This window comes from Clarias gariepinus, chromosome 28 (genome assembly GCF_024256425.1).
Source record: "Clarias gariepinus isolate MV-2021 ecotype Netherlands chromosome 28, CGAR_prim_01v2, whole genome shotgun sequence".
In the NCBI taxonomy this organism is placed as follows: domain Eukaryota; kingdom Metazoa; phylum Chordata; class Actinopteri; order Siluriformes; family Clariidae; genus Clarias; species Clarias gariepinus.
Window position 1 is genome coordinate 12,676,938 of NC_071127.1, and position 13,842 is coordinate 12,690,779.

The 13,842-nt window shown below is 37.6% G+C and overlaps 1 protein-coding gene across 1 annotated transcript; it reads left to right on the forward strand.

The window, feature by feature from the left end:
• The first annotated feature begins 776 nt into the window (after nt 1-776).
• LOC128515610 (uncharacterized) lies at nt 777-13,332 on the forward strand. Its single transcript, XM_053489695.1, has 12 exons — nt 777-1,545; nt 3,258-3,304; nt 3,398-3,571; nt 4,498-4,573; nt 5,462-5,708; nt 6,486-6,648; nt 6,881-7,090; nt 11,609-11,817; nt 11,963-12,182; nt 12,285-12,360; nt 12,887-13,146; nt 13,243-13,332. Exons 1-12 carry the CDS (start codon nt 777-779, stop codon nt 13,330-13,332), a joined length of 2,541 nt encoding a protein of 846 aa, XP_053345670.1.
• Nucleotides 13,333-13,842: the final 510 nt, after the last annotated feature.

A 13,842-nucleotide genomic window follows, 5' to 3' on the forward strand; every position in this document is an offset into this window, starting at 1 on the left:
TTTAACCCTTTGGGTCATCGTTGGGTTGCCAGGGTCAACAGGCATTTAACCACCATTAAATCTACATCCATCCATCATTGGCATGGGGTAGCTCAGTGGTTAAGGCATTAGACTACGGTTCGGAAGATCCCAGGTTCGAACCCCACAACCACCAAGTTGCCGCTGTTGGGCCCTTAAGCAAGGCCCTTAACCCTCAACTGCTCAGATGTGTAAGAATGTAAGTCTGCCTAAATGTAAATAATAAACAGTGTGGCCACATCATTTGCATTGTTGTTGTGGAAAGTGGAAATGTTGAGCCAAAGTTGGATTTACTTGATTGGAGTTGTTATGGAAAGTGTTCCCTTAAAAAAAATAAAACAAATTAAAAAATTATATATGATATGATATGTAGGTCCCGATTCGATTGGTGTTATGATTCTGTAAGTATCACAATCAAGATAAATATTCTGATATAATGATCATTTTTGTTTAGATTTCATTACAGTTTTAAACAAACTTAACAAATAATTTGCTCCTATAATGTGTGAATAGTTAAGAATGCTCCACCTGTAGGATCATAGAGGAATGACAATATTTTACATAAACTGATACACAAAAGAATTATGATACATCACCGGATAGATTTATTTCCCACCATTCCTAAAATAAAGAAGCAGACATGTTTGCCAACCAGATTCCTGGATAACATGAAAAACTAGAATGCTGATATACATAAACATTTTTCATTTCATTGTCTTTCAGACCGCTGAAATATATTAGAAGAGACCGATACACAGATGGATGCTAGTTTGCTTGTTAAAGTGGAATCTGCCAGTGTAGGTTCTGTAGATCAAGTAAATGAGACGCAAAATACACAAAGTTCTTCTAGCCTGGACTTGTCCGATCTCAGGAAAGAGGAGGACTGTGAGAAACGAACACATGAAAGACAAGAGGATGGCAAAGTATTAGAGACTGATAAGAAAGACCATCAGATTAGCCATGAAGAAGGTGAAGAAGAAAAAAAGCCTAAAAATGAATTAAAAGAGGAAGATATGGCATCAGCGCATGAAAACTGTGGGCAAGAACGGAATGAGCATGAGGTTGCTGAGGAGAAACTGGAGAATGTACAACAGGTAACTTTTGATCCAAGCCCCCAGCTAGACCCTGATGGAGATGTGAATAAGGAGAGCGCTGAGGATGAGCACATTAAAGTGGAACAGGAAGACAAAACGCTATGTGGCAACCTAAAAGACAACATGAAGATTGAAGAAAAAGAGGTAGATGAGGAAAATAAGGAAGAGATGAAGCATCCGGTGGTGGAGAAATCACTGGAGGTAATAAACAACATAAAAGAAATGGGGCATGAGAGTTCAGGACAATATGAGGAGCCTCAAGTCTTGGAGGTAAAAGAAGAGGACAAACAGGGTGGTTTTGTTGGGGCAGTTATGCTTGAAGTGGAGAACATACAGGACGTCGGCTTAGCTGAATCAGCAACGGGTGTGGGTGAAACAGAGGAGATGATGGAGGTGGATGATCCAAATGATGCAGGGCCTATTGTGAACGTAGGTAAGTATTCAGACAAACATCAACATTTCAGTCAGAGATGTTGTTAAGTTGATTTTGTGATGATTAGTCCATTAGTAGAGCAGTGGTACTGAAAAACCAAGTGGCCTGTCCTGCACATTTTTAATAGTTTCCTGCTCCTTCAATTCAGAACAAGTCAAACAGTAACATCCTATTCTGAGAATTGAGTGCCAAAACGTGCAGCTCCTTAAATGACCACTAGGGGGATGGCTCAATTCTCCTAGAGCCCCATGTTACAATGTCCAGCTTTACAACAGAAATAAACATGTTTACTGCTTAATACAAAAAAAAAAACATTTTGGTCTTTGTAGTCAGATTTCCCATTTATGACAACTGTAAGGAGACTTCATCAGTTAAAATTATATTAAATCATAAAATTATGGGAAATTAGGGGCTGGTTTGAATGACCGCTCTAGGTGTTAAATGCTAGCTGTATGCTAGGCATCCCTTTAGCCAAACAGCTAACTGGTGTTGATGTAGTTTAATTCTTACCACAAGAAATGTAGGAGTTAACACAGGACAATGTGTAAGGTATATATGAGGGAGTTTAATCAAATGCAAAGTAACATAGGAATAGAAATTAGCATTAGCTATCGTAGCATTTATGTAAGTTAAAGCTAAGCTAGCTAGCATGTTGAAACTGAGGTAAGCAGTTCCAACAAAGAGCCAGCGATGACCAGAGCTCCCACAGTTGAGTTTCTTCAGAAAACCTGTGTGTGACGTCAAGGAGGGTTTATCCAGTTCATATACAGTCTAAGATTAAGAACTAAATACATTTAGTGTGAACATTTTTCCACTGGTACCTGAGCATCAGTAATGTATAAGACGACACACTTGCAGATCTATCAGTCATTCCATAAATACATTATTTATACAATGCTATGGGTTTTTATCATAAGCAGAATGGTCCTCGGTAGTTTCACTTCTGGCCAAAGCAGAAAGCCGATTTGATGAGGGATCAAGTTCTGACTTGGTTTCTAAAAGCTTATCACAAGACTCATCTGAAGGTTTGAATAAAACTGGTTTGGAAATACTAATCATCATGATATTTTTTGAGTAATTGGCATGAATTATGAAACAGCAGTTGAGTACTGCTATATTATATATTATTATATTAACATATCATATTGTATACTATAGCAGTTCAGTATGCAAGTACGACTGAAACTGCATTTCTTCAAATTGAAGCTCATTTTTTTGTTTCTATGTCATTAAGTGCTTCCTGACTGCATGTCAAGTAACAGTAAGTACGAGGGAAGTTCAAGTCAAACCTGTAATGAAGTTTCTCATGAATAAAGGGCGTAAAGCTGATTAACATGTACAGAAGACTTCAAGAACAGTACAGTGTTTTAAAGAAGGCTGTACATCCATAAATGGAATGCCTTAAAAATTAACAGATAACTTGTCACCAACTCCGTCTATGGGATCTCTACTCATAGTAGTTCACGAGCACCGCTTGCGCATTACAGGAACTTGGTTGGGAGTTATTGGCACATACCCAGTACAGTTCTTGTCTCACTCCAAGCCATTTCTACATGTGTGGGCCATTAAAGAAGTTTTTACAATTTCTACATTTTTATTTTATTTTTTACAATCACAAAGCTATCTAACATTTAATTAAAATCCATTCACGGCAAATTGGAGGTATTTCCATTGTTACGTTACTGTCAGTGCATTTCTTTTTTGCTCAACAGAAAACCATACAAATCAGAGTTGGGAGAAGGAGCCGCCAGCATACACAGTAAGCATGCAATTTGTAATCACTTCCTAAAGTACATATCTAAAGTAAGCATATCTCTGACTCTCTGACAATGATTTGTATGTTATTTTGTAGCAGCCAGAGCATTTTGTTCATCCTGAAATAAAAGCTGAGAAAAGGTTGGAGCCCGCCACTTCTAGCTCTCCACTTGTGGAGATTAAGGATGAACCAATGGATGAGGAGTATGAGAAAGCTCTCGACCCTCAGGCTCCAGCTGGGAAGATAAAAGATGAACCAGACACATCTGACGTGAGTCCTAGGGAAATTTAAAACAAAAGGAATACAGCTTTATGGGGGTGTGATATGAAAATAAGCAATAATGGGATGGTGTGATGCAGAATCCCAAACACATTAAAGCTTCCAAACATCAGCATGTCCTAAAGTGTTTTATACCTCATATACAACAGTAGTTTGCCAACGCTTAAATTAAAAATAAATGTAATGATGAACGAGACAAAACAAGTTAATTTCAATGAAAACTTACAGTATGTTGAAGCAGCTATAAATTCATTCCCTCACCACCTCCACTTTTGTCCATTAAAGGGTGTGCCATATTTTCTTTTTTTTTCCTATAGTTTTTGCATACCTCAGACTTTCTCTGTTTTGCTCCTTTTAGTATAGAGTCAGTAAAGATTAGGGTATCTTCTTATATGAGGTCACAATAGAGGGGAAATCTATTTGACTTGTTTAATTCCTTGCCAAGAAAAAGAGGGAAAAAATGGAAATCAAACTGCTTATTAGTTAGTTGTGCAGTTATGTTTGTGCATGTGAAAACAGAGAGACTATGTAAAATAGCCTGTGATTCCTAAATGGTCAGTGCAATAATTTTCGAACATTTCAATCACAATTTGATTGCTTTATTGTACAGAAACAAATATATCCTTGTCTGAATACTTTTGATATTGACGTATAAGATCTATAAGAAAAAGTGCTTTAATTCGAATTTTTAATTTAAAATACTCCCAGAACCAATTACTTTCGCACCTGCTTTTATAGAAAATGAATCAGTCAAACTTTGGACCAATCGAAAATCAAGCATTCAGCAGCACTATGATATAATTTTAGATTTCAAAAGTTTGCATCGTTTGTCGACTCCTGGTGAAAGACTAAAGTTGTATTGCATTTGATTGATCTGTTTGTTTTTGTTAAACCTATTTTTAATGTCATGACAACAGGATTTTGGCCAGAAGGCATCAGAGCAAATCAAGATCAGTGCTGTGTTCTCCGTTGGTGAAAGCTCTACTGCTTTAGGTAGGAAACCATGTGACAGTTTTGTGTGCCAAATGTAGAACTTACATATTCAAGATTTACCATACCTTGGAACCTTGGCATTGGTCCCAGGTTTATATCCCACGACTACAAAGTTGTCCCTGTTGGGCCCTTAAGCGAGGCCCTTAACCCTCAAGTGCTTAGATAAAAAATAAGATAAAAATGTAAGTCGCTCTGGGAAAGGGTGTCTTTCAAATACCTAAATGTAATTTTAAAAGAAATAATGTGAATGCAGATAATCCGTTCCAGCCACAAAAAATATTACCAATATTAGCCGTTTCACACTATAGTCATATTGTTGCATATAAAAACATTCAAAACATTTAGAAAAGACATGTAAATTAAGCAAAATATTAAAAGAATAGAGATTAAAGCTCACTTAACCTTAATTTATCATTCCTCTTGGACCAAGCTGCCTTAAGTAACATCAGTTTAATTCTTGATGTTCTTCATAACATTCTTTGGGACCCATGGTGCGATGTCTTCATTAAATCTTGCACAAAATGGAAAAAAAAGAAAAAAACACTGATGCAAGCAAGTTTTTTTTCGTACAGGAAGTACGCATGATCGGCTTGGTCGCTTCGATTCCGAAAATGCTTCGTATACCAAGGCAAATTTCTTTTAAAAATTATATTTAAGTTAAAAAATTCGCAAGGCAGGGGGTTTGTATGCCGAGGTAATACTGTATTTGACTTTGCTAAAGTCTAACATATCACACCGTAGTTATATACTCCCAAAGCAATTAACATTTCACCTCATCTGAAACACCTGATTCATTTGGTCAGACAATTACCAAGACCCCCAGCTATAAATGTAAAAAAATTGAATAATTTAAATGTTTGCATTTCACCCTTTCTCATTAACATACAGGCTCTCCAACTGTGGCCCCCGCAGCAAATGTGCCACCCAGCACCTCAGCACCTCTTCTGACGCTCTCTGGCAGCTCCCTGTGTCTGGTGTGTTCAGGCTGTAAAAAGATTCTGCTTAAAGGCCAGACAGCGTTCCAGCGTAAAGGCAGCTCTCAGCTCTACTGTTCACCACGTTGCCTCTGCAGCAGCACGTTTGCTGACTGTGTGCCCCTGCCTATCACTAAAAAGACTTGTCATTACTGCCTCAAGTGAGTCTCATAGAGTAGTCCTTTCCTCTTTATTTTTTTCTAAATTATTGGCTTGCATCAAGCAAAGAAACAACTAAAGAGATTTATAAGTAATGGAACTGGGTTAAGAACCGTTTACATTGTCAGAAGCCGAAAGGATAATGCTGAACCAATGCTGATCCTGACTGGGGATCAATGGAAAAAGGTCATGTGGTTTGATGAGTTCAGATTGCCCCCATTCAAGAGTGATAGGCGTGTCAGGGTAAGAGGTGAAGCAATGCACCCATCATGCATAGTGGCTACTGTACACGCTTCTAGAGGCAGTATTATGATCTGGGGTTGCTTAGGTTAGTCAGGTCTAGACTCAGCTACATTATGTGGCAATAAAATAAAGTCAGCTGATGACCTGAATGTACTGAATGACCAGGTCATCACTTCTATAGAGTTTTTTTGATTGTGAAAGAGGGGCTGGGAACTTGGAATAACATTTAGTGTTGTATATAACAATTGCTATACAGTCATGTTCAAAAGTTTGTACCCCTCATTTAATTTAATTTAAAAAACCTTCTGATCGGATCTTAATATTGGCAAATACAACCTCCTTCTTTAAGTCTTACCAAGTCTTTACCTCTTGGGAAGCAATCTGGAAAAAATTCTGCTTTTAAAATTGTCTGCACACAATTTTTAACTATTTTAATTTAGATTGTTTCATTCAATACTAATAAATGGTAGATGGCTAGAATAACAACTTTATAAATGTCCAAATCTGATCATGGATTCCTCCTTTTATCTCTGTAGGGTAATTCCCAACCCTAAGGATATCATCCTTGCCCCAGTGGATTCCACAAAGGCAGTTAAGGAATTCTGCAGTCAGAAATGTCTCAGCACCTTTAACTCCAAGAGGGAGAGTGCAACTTCTTCACTTACCACAAAATGCGGCATGTGTCAAAAAGCATGCACTGTAAGTGTCGCCTGGATTGGTTTAGAATAATTACCCCAAATGACCCATGAACCTGTAGTGACTGACGCTTTCTGGAAATGCTGCCCCTTTCCTCATTTCACATTGAAAATATATTGTAGTAATCTTTTTTTTTCTCTGTCATCTTGATTATGTTTTCAACATTTGAAAGATCTGACTCAGTTTCGGTGTAGCTATAAGCCTTGTATAAAGTTTTTTCTCTCTCCTCTCTAAGATCCGCTATGAGGTGAACTTCATGGGCAACATCCAGAAGCTATGCAGTGACGCTTGCTTTCAACAATTCCGTTCTTCCAATAAGCTCAGTCTGAACTGCTGTATAACCTGCGGGAGTTACTGCTACAGCGATGGCAAGAGTCCGTCTTTGTTAGTCGACGGCACTGTTAAGAAGTTTTGCAGCCACAGATGTGTCTCCACCTTCAAAAAGGTAGTGTTCAGTAACTTTTATTCTATGCTTGTGTCCTCGGTTGTTTTTATTTACTAGCATTGCACTAAAAACATTGCATAAATAATCAGACTATAGGAGTTGATTGGAAAAAAACAAAAACAAATAGTCCTCGACTTATGAACATTCGAGTTATGAATTTCCATAGAGTCTGGTGTGTGTGTGTGTGTGTGTGTCGGGGGGCACGATGATAGAAAATGTATGTCTTGTAAAGTTGTTCTGAAACTGTAAATACTGATATGTATTTATTCTTAATTTTCTTCTCTCCTTTAATGACGATACTTCTTCAACTGCACTTTCTCCATTCAGTATTATAATTAGTAGTAGTGGTGCTCTGAATTTATTATTATTGTTATTATACTTTTATTACTGTAACACACCCACGCATGTGTGCAAAAAGATTAAGTACAAAGAATACAAAAATGTATGATATGTTAGCCTAAAACATTATTGTTTTATTGTGTTTATGCGCTTTAAATATACACTAAACAATAAACACTGCTTTTGTAAAATGAAAGTGAGTTACGTGTGCGGCTTTTTGATCAAAAGGCTGATAAACATGTGCACAGATAGCAGATTTATCGATAAAACTACAGACATGAAATGAAGGAAAAAACAAAACAAAAATATATATATATGCTACTCGCTGAATACAACGCGACAGCACGCAGAATCCCCAGCTTTTGACTGCGCTTTCTCCATTCGTTAGTACTGTAGTAGTAAACCAAAAAAAATGCTGGGTTTCTGTAAACACATAGTTAGGTTGTTTATGCTGGGTCAAAATTCTGTGTTATTTCGGGTACTTTAATCACACTGTTGGGTTGCTTTTGCTATGAATACTAAAAGTGCTGCATGAATAAACTCAGTGCAAAAAAACGTTTTGTTCCAGGGTGTTTATGCAGGAAATCCATGGGTGAAAACTATGGTTTAAGAATTTAATTGAACACAGATATATATATATATATATATATATATATATATATATATATATATATAAGTGGCATTTTAATTCTAATCCAACATTTTAATGGTTAGTGATGGGTGCATGGGCGTCAACTTGCACGTTCTGTGATATTTCATTGTCTTTTATATATATATGTTTTAGAGCCATTTACTAAAGCATTCGCTAGTTAGTAAGTAAGTAAGTAAATTAATGATGAATGAATAAATAGCTTTAAATGGTACTTCAGCGTGTATATATATATATATATATATATATATATATATATATATATATATTCTGAGTTTGGAGGCCAGGGTTGGTTGGTTGGAAGCACATTTAAAGGAGAAGATAACGTCACAAACACACACACAAACTCTCTGCATGCGCACAATTTCTCCGTGCAGATACACTGTGCAGGGAACAACTGAACAACAGGTCTTCACTTCGTAATACACCTGGAATGAATATTTAGGCCTAAAAAAGATGCTTTAAAATAAATCCCAAATTTATTCATCGACGTGTATAAACCTGCAGCCTTAAAGGTCCTACACATTATATTTTTCATTAAATTTTAGTATGATCTTTAGGGTCCTAATGAAAAGTTTGTATTATACGTTAATTAAAAATTCAAAAGGATTGTGTAAAAAAAACACTACTTTTACCTGGTAAAAACTAGCTCTGTTCTCAGCAACCTGTTTCAATACATGCTAATTTAAATGCTCATGACCTCTGCTGAGCCCGTCCCCCCAGTTCTGTGGGGCGTGACACGTAGGGTATAGCGACGGAAGTGTAGTCCAGTGCGGGCAATGCTTTGGACTGCATTACCCACAAAGCATTGCCACAACGCAGTGCTTTGTGGGTAATGCAGTCCAAACTGGAAAACTATGGATTATAGAGTCCGAGCCTGTTTTCTTCAGTCGTTTTTGGTTTGATTTAAGTACGGAACCTACGCGGAAGTTTGTAATATCGCCTGACAACGCAGAAATTTTGTCTTTCTCATCACTGCATGTGCATGAATTAACGGGCTGTTGCGCAGCCGCGAGCAACAACAACAACAAAAGCGGAGAAACTTACCGAGAGAGATACGGACGCGATGTGTTTACTGATGTGTTTACATGACTTCTTAATCTTCGACAGACATCGTTATAAACCATCTAACGTAACAGAGGTAAGCATAATATAGTTTTCCGACTACTTACACAGTTTGCAACTAGACAATCACCTCAATGCATTGTTTATTATAAACGGGCGATTAGGGATTATATAGAGACGGATGTACACAGAGAAGAAGCCATAACCATGCTCTATGAGAGTGTACGTTAACTTACACTCAGCATTCATCGTGATTATTAGAAAAGGCGATCTGCAAAGACTCATAGTAAAATAAATTACACTCACCGAGCCTGGTGAAGATAAAGCAGGAACATGAAGCGTTAGTACAGATCCGATTTTTAGGAGCAGCTTCCTAGTAAAACCTGCTTTATATTGACTAGCGTTTATAAAGCAGTCTGGTGAAAAATGATTATCGCAAACATGAACGCATTTAGGTAAATCAGCGGGGACGTTAGCTTTAAAAACTAAATTCAGCCACTGCGTCCTCAGTGGCTCAGATACCTAACCCTAGGTAGGTACCCTAGGTCACTAACCCTAGGTAGTGAATGACGACTGCTGTGTTCGCTATTACACCCAACAACTGTACACAACACTCGCTTAGGCGTCATTTTGCTCCAGCTGCGAAAAAACAATGGCCGACAGCGTCTTCTCACTCGGGGCGGGTCTTTGCTAAAACACCAGTGTCAATCAACTTGTGTAGGAACGCCCTCTTGTGGTGTGGCGTCACAAGGCAAGGCTTTTGCGATTGGCCTGATTTCAGAAGGGGGATGTTACTGTGATAAACGAAAAGAAAACCACTGGGCGGCTCTTTATCATCGTAGAGTGGTTGTGTACGCACTCTCCTAACACACAGTTTAGTCCAAACAGCTTAAAATAGTGCATGTAGTGCTGTATGACCCCTTTAACAAAAGGCAACATTTTGATCAAAAGGATGATAAATGCGTGCAATTTATCGATAAAAATGCAGACATAACCCCAAGAAACATAATTTCTTCTGATGCACTTTATTGCTTTATTGCTTCTGATGCACATATTACTCACTGTTACAGAGCTTAAGTTCATTCCAGTTTCTGAACTCGTCTGAGATCATTTACTGAGCTACATCTGATTGAATGTACGTGATTCTACTTACGTAGTGATTTTGTCCAACGCAGTTATAAATCTGGATTCCGGAATCATTTCAATGCAGAGGATGTAACTGCTGGTTAATAAGTTCCGTTGTGTTGTCAGACCGAAAATATGTAACATAATTGATAACAGTTTTATATTGGACATGTGAGGAAGGATTAGGGAAAACACGCAGAATGTAATTACGTCATCAATATGCAAATATACGCATGTCATCTAGCGACTTTCGAGCAGACTTTAGCTACTTTTAGCCATTGAAAATAGTTGGCAACACTGATCAAGTTTTACCTACTTAAACCAGCATAGAAAACCAAGACCAGGATGCACGTGTAAGTTGATTTCATGTTGAATTAATTAACTTCGCCAAAAAAAAGACTTCATAATCTTTATAAACACTTCACCATTCTTACATTTATTTCAATGATTAAAATGATATATATTAGAAATGTATCTTAATTTGTTTTATTGGGCTGAATAGGTTACAGCAGGAAATGGCAATAATGGCAGCTTTCTTTGCCATCAGTTTTTTACAGTAAAGCAAGCATAACACATCTAAGTGACTACAGCCAATAACATATATTAGAATGATGAGTACAGTGGAACCTTGGATTACGAGCATAATTCGTCCTGGAAGCGGACTCGTATTCCAAAGCACTCGTACATCAAAGCACATTTTCCCATAAGAAATAATAAAAATAATGATTATTCGTTCCACAGCCCAAAAAACTAAATACATAAAAATAATTAACACAAAATATGATGTAAAAATAAAACAAATTAACCTGCATGTTACCTTAAAAAAAGTAAAAATAAATCCCGGCCAATAAGTGTTTCCATTCATGCGCACAGGCGCTGTGTGTGTGCTTTTCTCTTTCCTGCGCTGCTGAGTGTGTGTTATGTGTGTGCGCGAGCGTAATTTGACACCGTGCCGGTTGTGTGTGAGTGAAGCATCCCCTCTCTGTTTCACACACACACACACACACACACACACGGATCGATTATCCCAGTAAGAGACAAGCACTTAGACCCAGCAGGGGAGATGAATACCCGCAGCGCCAGAGAGAGAAAAACCGTTGGCTCAGTTGTGATGACAGCTGCTCGGTGTCAAAACAAGAAGCACATGCGTTATACATGATACTCGGAGCTCGTAAACCACGACAACGCTCGTTTTTTAAGTCAAAATTTATTAAAAATTTTGGCTCGTCTTCCGGAACACTCGTAAAACCGCGTTACTCGCAATCCGAGGTTCCACTGTATTGTTGTTTTAACATTTATTTATGTAAGGTTTTTAAGGTTAAAAACAAACTGTTTGACAGGAATTATCATCAGAAGTGGAATCCGCAGCAAGAGCTCTTATTGATGTGTTAGCCAGGGGCCTGGCTCCATCTTCATCAAGTGGCACTGGTACATTAAGGAATGCTAATATACCAATAAGAGAAAACCTCCGATTGAGTGGGACAAGTGGTCTTACTCCTTTGGCCGCTCTGCCAGAACCTGAAAATAGGGTGAAACAGGCATTGAGAAGGTAAATTTCTGTGTTTATCATTTCAATATTTAGCATTATTCAATTATTTTAAAACACTTTTAAATGCCTAAAAATAGAGCTTTTTTTATATTTTTTCTAACTTTCTGCTGCTTGTAAATGTTTGTTTTTGTCACTTTTACCGTAGGCAATTCCCAAGTATGTTTGGTACTGAAAATGATCAGCCTAGGGGCAAAAAACGTTTTTCTTTTGCCAAACCAGGCATCGTGAAAAAAACTGATTTTCAAATTTATGTGCTTCCCAAACCAACCCTGTTTACGCCAAAAGAAGATGAAGCCCTTGATCTTGTACATGCTGGGCTTGGGAAAAGGCTGTTAACTGTTCCAGACAATTTTAAACACTCTGAGGTAATTGCAAACATTATAATAATGCAAGTAATTATATGATACAAATATTTTCATTCCATAACTTAAGTGAATGATGAAAAAAAAATTTTGTGCTTGTTTTAGATTGTCATTCTGCTTGAGGAAGAATTTCCTAAATTAAAAGTTCTTCAGGGGGGCTGGATGTTTTACAAGTCTAAAGGTATTTATATTTTGCATGTCAAGTATAGATAAAACATGTAATAAAGGATTTACATCCTTCTGATTTCATTGAAGAAAGGGTATGAAAATGGGAAATTAAGTTGCTGCCTTGTGCTATGTAAATTTTCCTACTTCACACTTAAGTCCTATTAACATTTAAGTCCTTGTAACATTTAATTGCTGCTTTGCTGTTTCTGGAATATTTGTCTAATACAGACAAGTTTTGCTTTGTGTAAAACAAACACTTAAAGTGACATTTCATTAATGTAAAAATGCATTACAAAGTAATATAGCTATTGTGTAAAAAACAATAATGCATAGCAGTCATAAGTGGAGATTGTTCTTTCCTTCACCATGTTTAAAGTTTATGGTCTGGGCAACTTGGGCATCAAAATAATCACTGAGCTTCCCAGTGGTAAATACAACAAAAGAGAACATTCATGACCACATTTTAACTAAGTAACTCGATTTTGATAGCACATGAAGGCAGCATCCTGAGTTTGATTCTTCTCTGATTTTACTGTTAGGTGGTGGAGGGCGGCGTAAGCTGTCTATAATTCCCACAGACTCCGATGGATACTCTACTCGGCTCCTGAAATCGGTGTCGAATAATGGAAAGAACATGCTTTTTGTGGTGCCACTTCAAGAGCAGCTTTCCATTGAACCATTACCCTTTGATTCTGTGGAGTTTGCAAAGATGCCACAGTCAAACTGTATGAAATGTGGCAGGAAGATACCTCTGCCATTGCTGCCCTTACACATTAAAGAGTGCAAAGTGACTCAGACTGTAGGTTCTAATTAGTGGGGTTTTTTTTCCCTTTTTTTTTTTAGATCATAATGTTTCTTAATATTTTTATTGCCACTATTATCATTATTTCATTAGGAGTCTGTTACTGATGTGACTGTTCATGATGATGATGATGAAAATGTTAGTGGAGCCACTGACCAGCCAAGCTCACTTTTGCACAACTAGTGTTTGCACAACACTAAGATAGATGTCCACTCCAAAAGACTCAGAGTGCTGCATTGGGTCAATGGCTTTTTGCATTTCTGCTATTTCATTGTCTGTTAATGGAATGTTAGGCACTGGAACATGCACACCAAGAGTTGAGTCCTCAGAGTATCCACTGTACTCCCATTCAATGTTTGGTATGGCAACATGCTTAAGAAAACAAATTTGTTAGATATTCTGTGTGCACAGATTTTCCTTTTTTTTTTTTACTTTTTCTTTGAATTTACCTCTGGATCAAAAACTGGATTCTGCAACTGAGCTGATTGGGTGTCAAATTGTGTTCTGTCCTTATGGGATGGTTGTCCCAACCATCAAAAAAGGCATCCAAGCTGGCCTGGATGCGCGGCAGGAACACATAATGGCAGCAGAATAAATGTAAGGAGTTGCTTATATCCAGCAGGTGATTGCCCTCCAGCGTGTGCAGAATGTTGTAGTAGACACTTGTCACACCTACAAATACATCACGCCAGA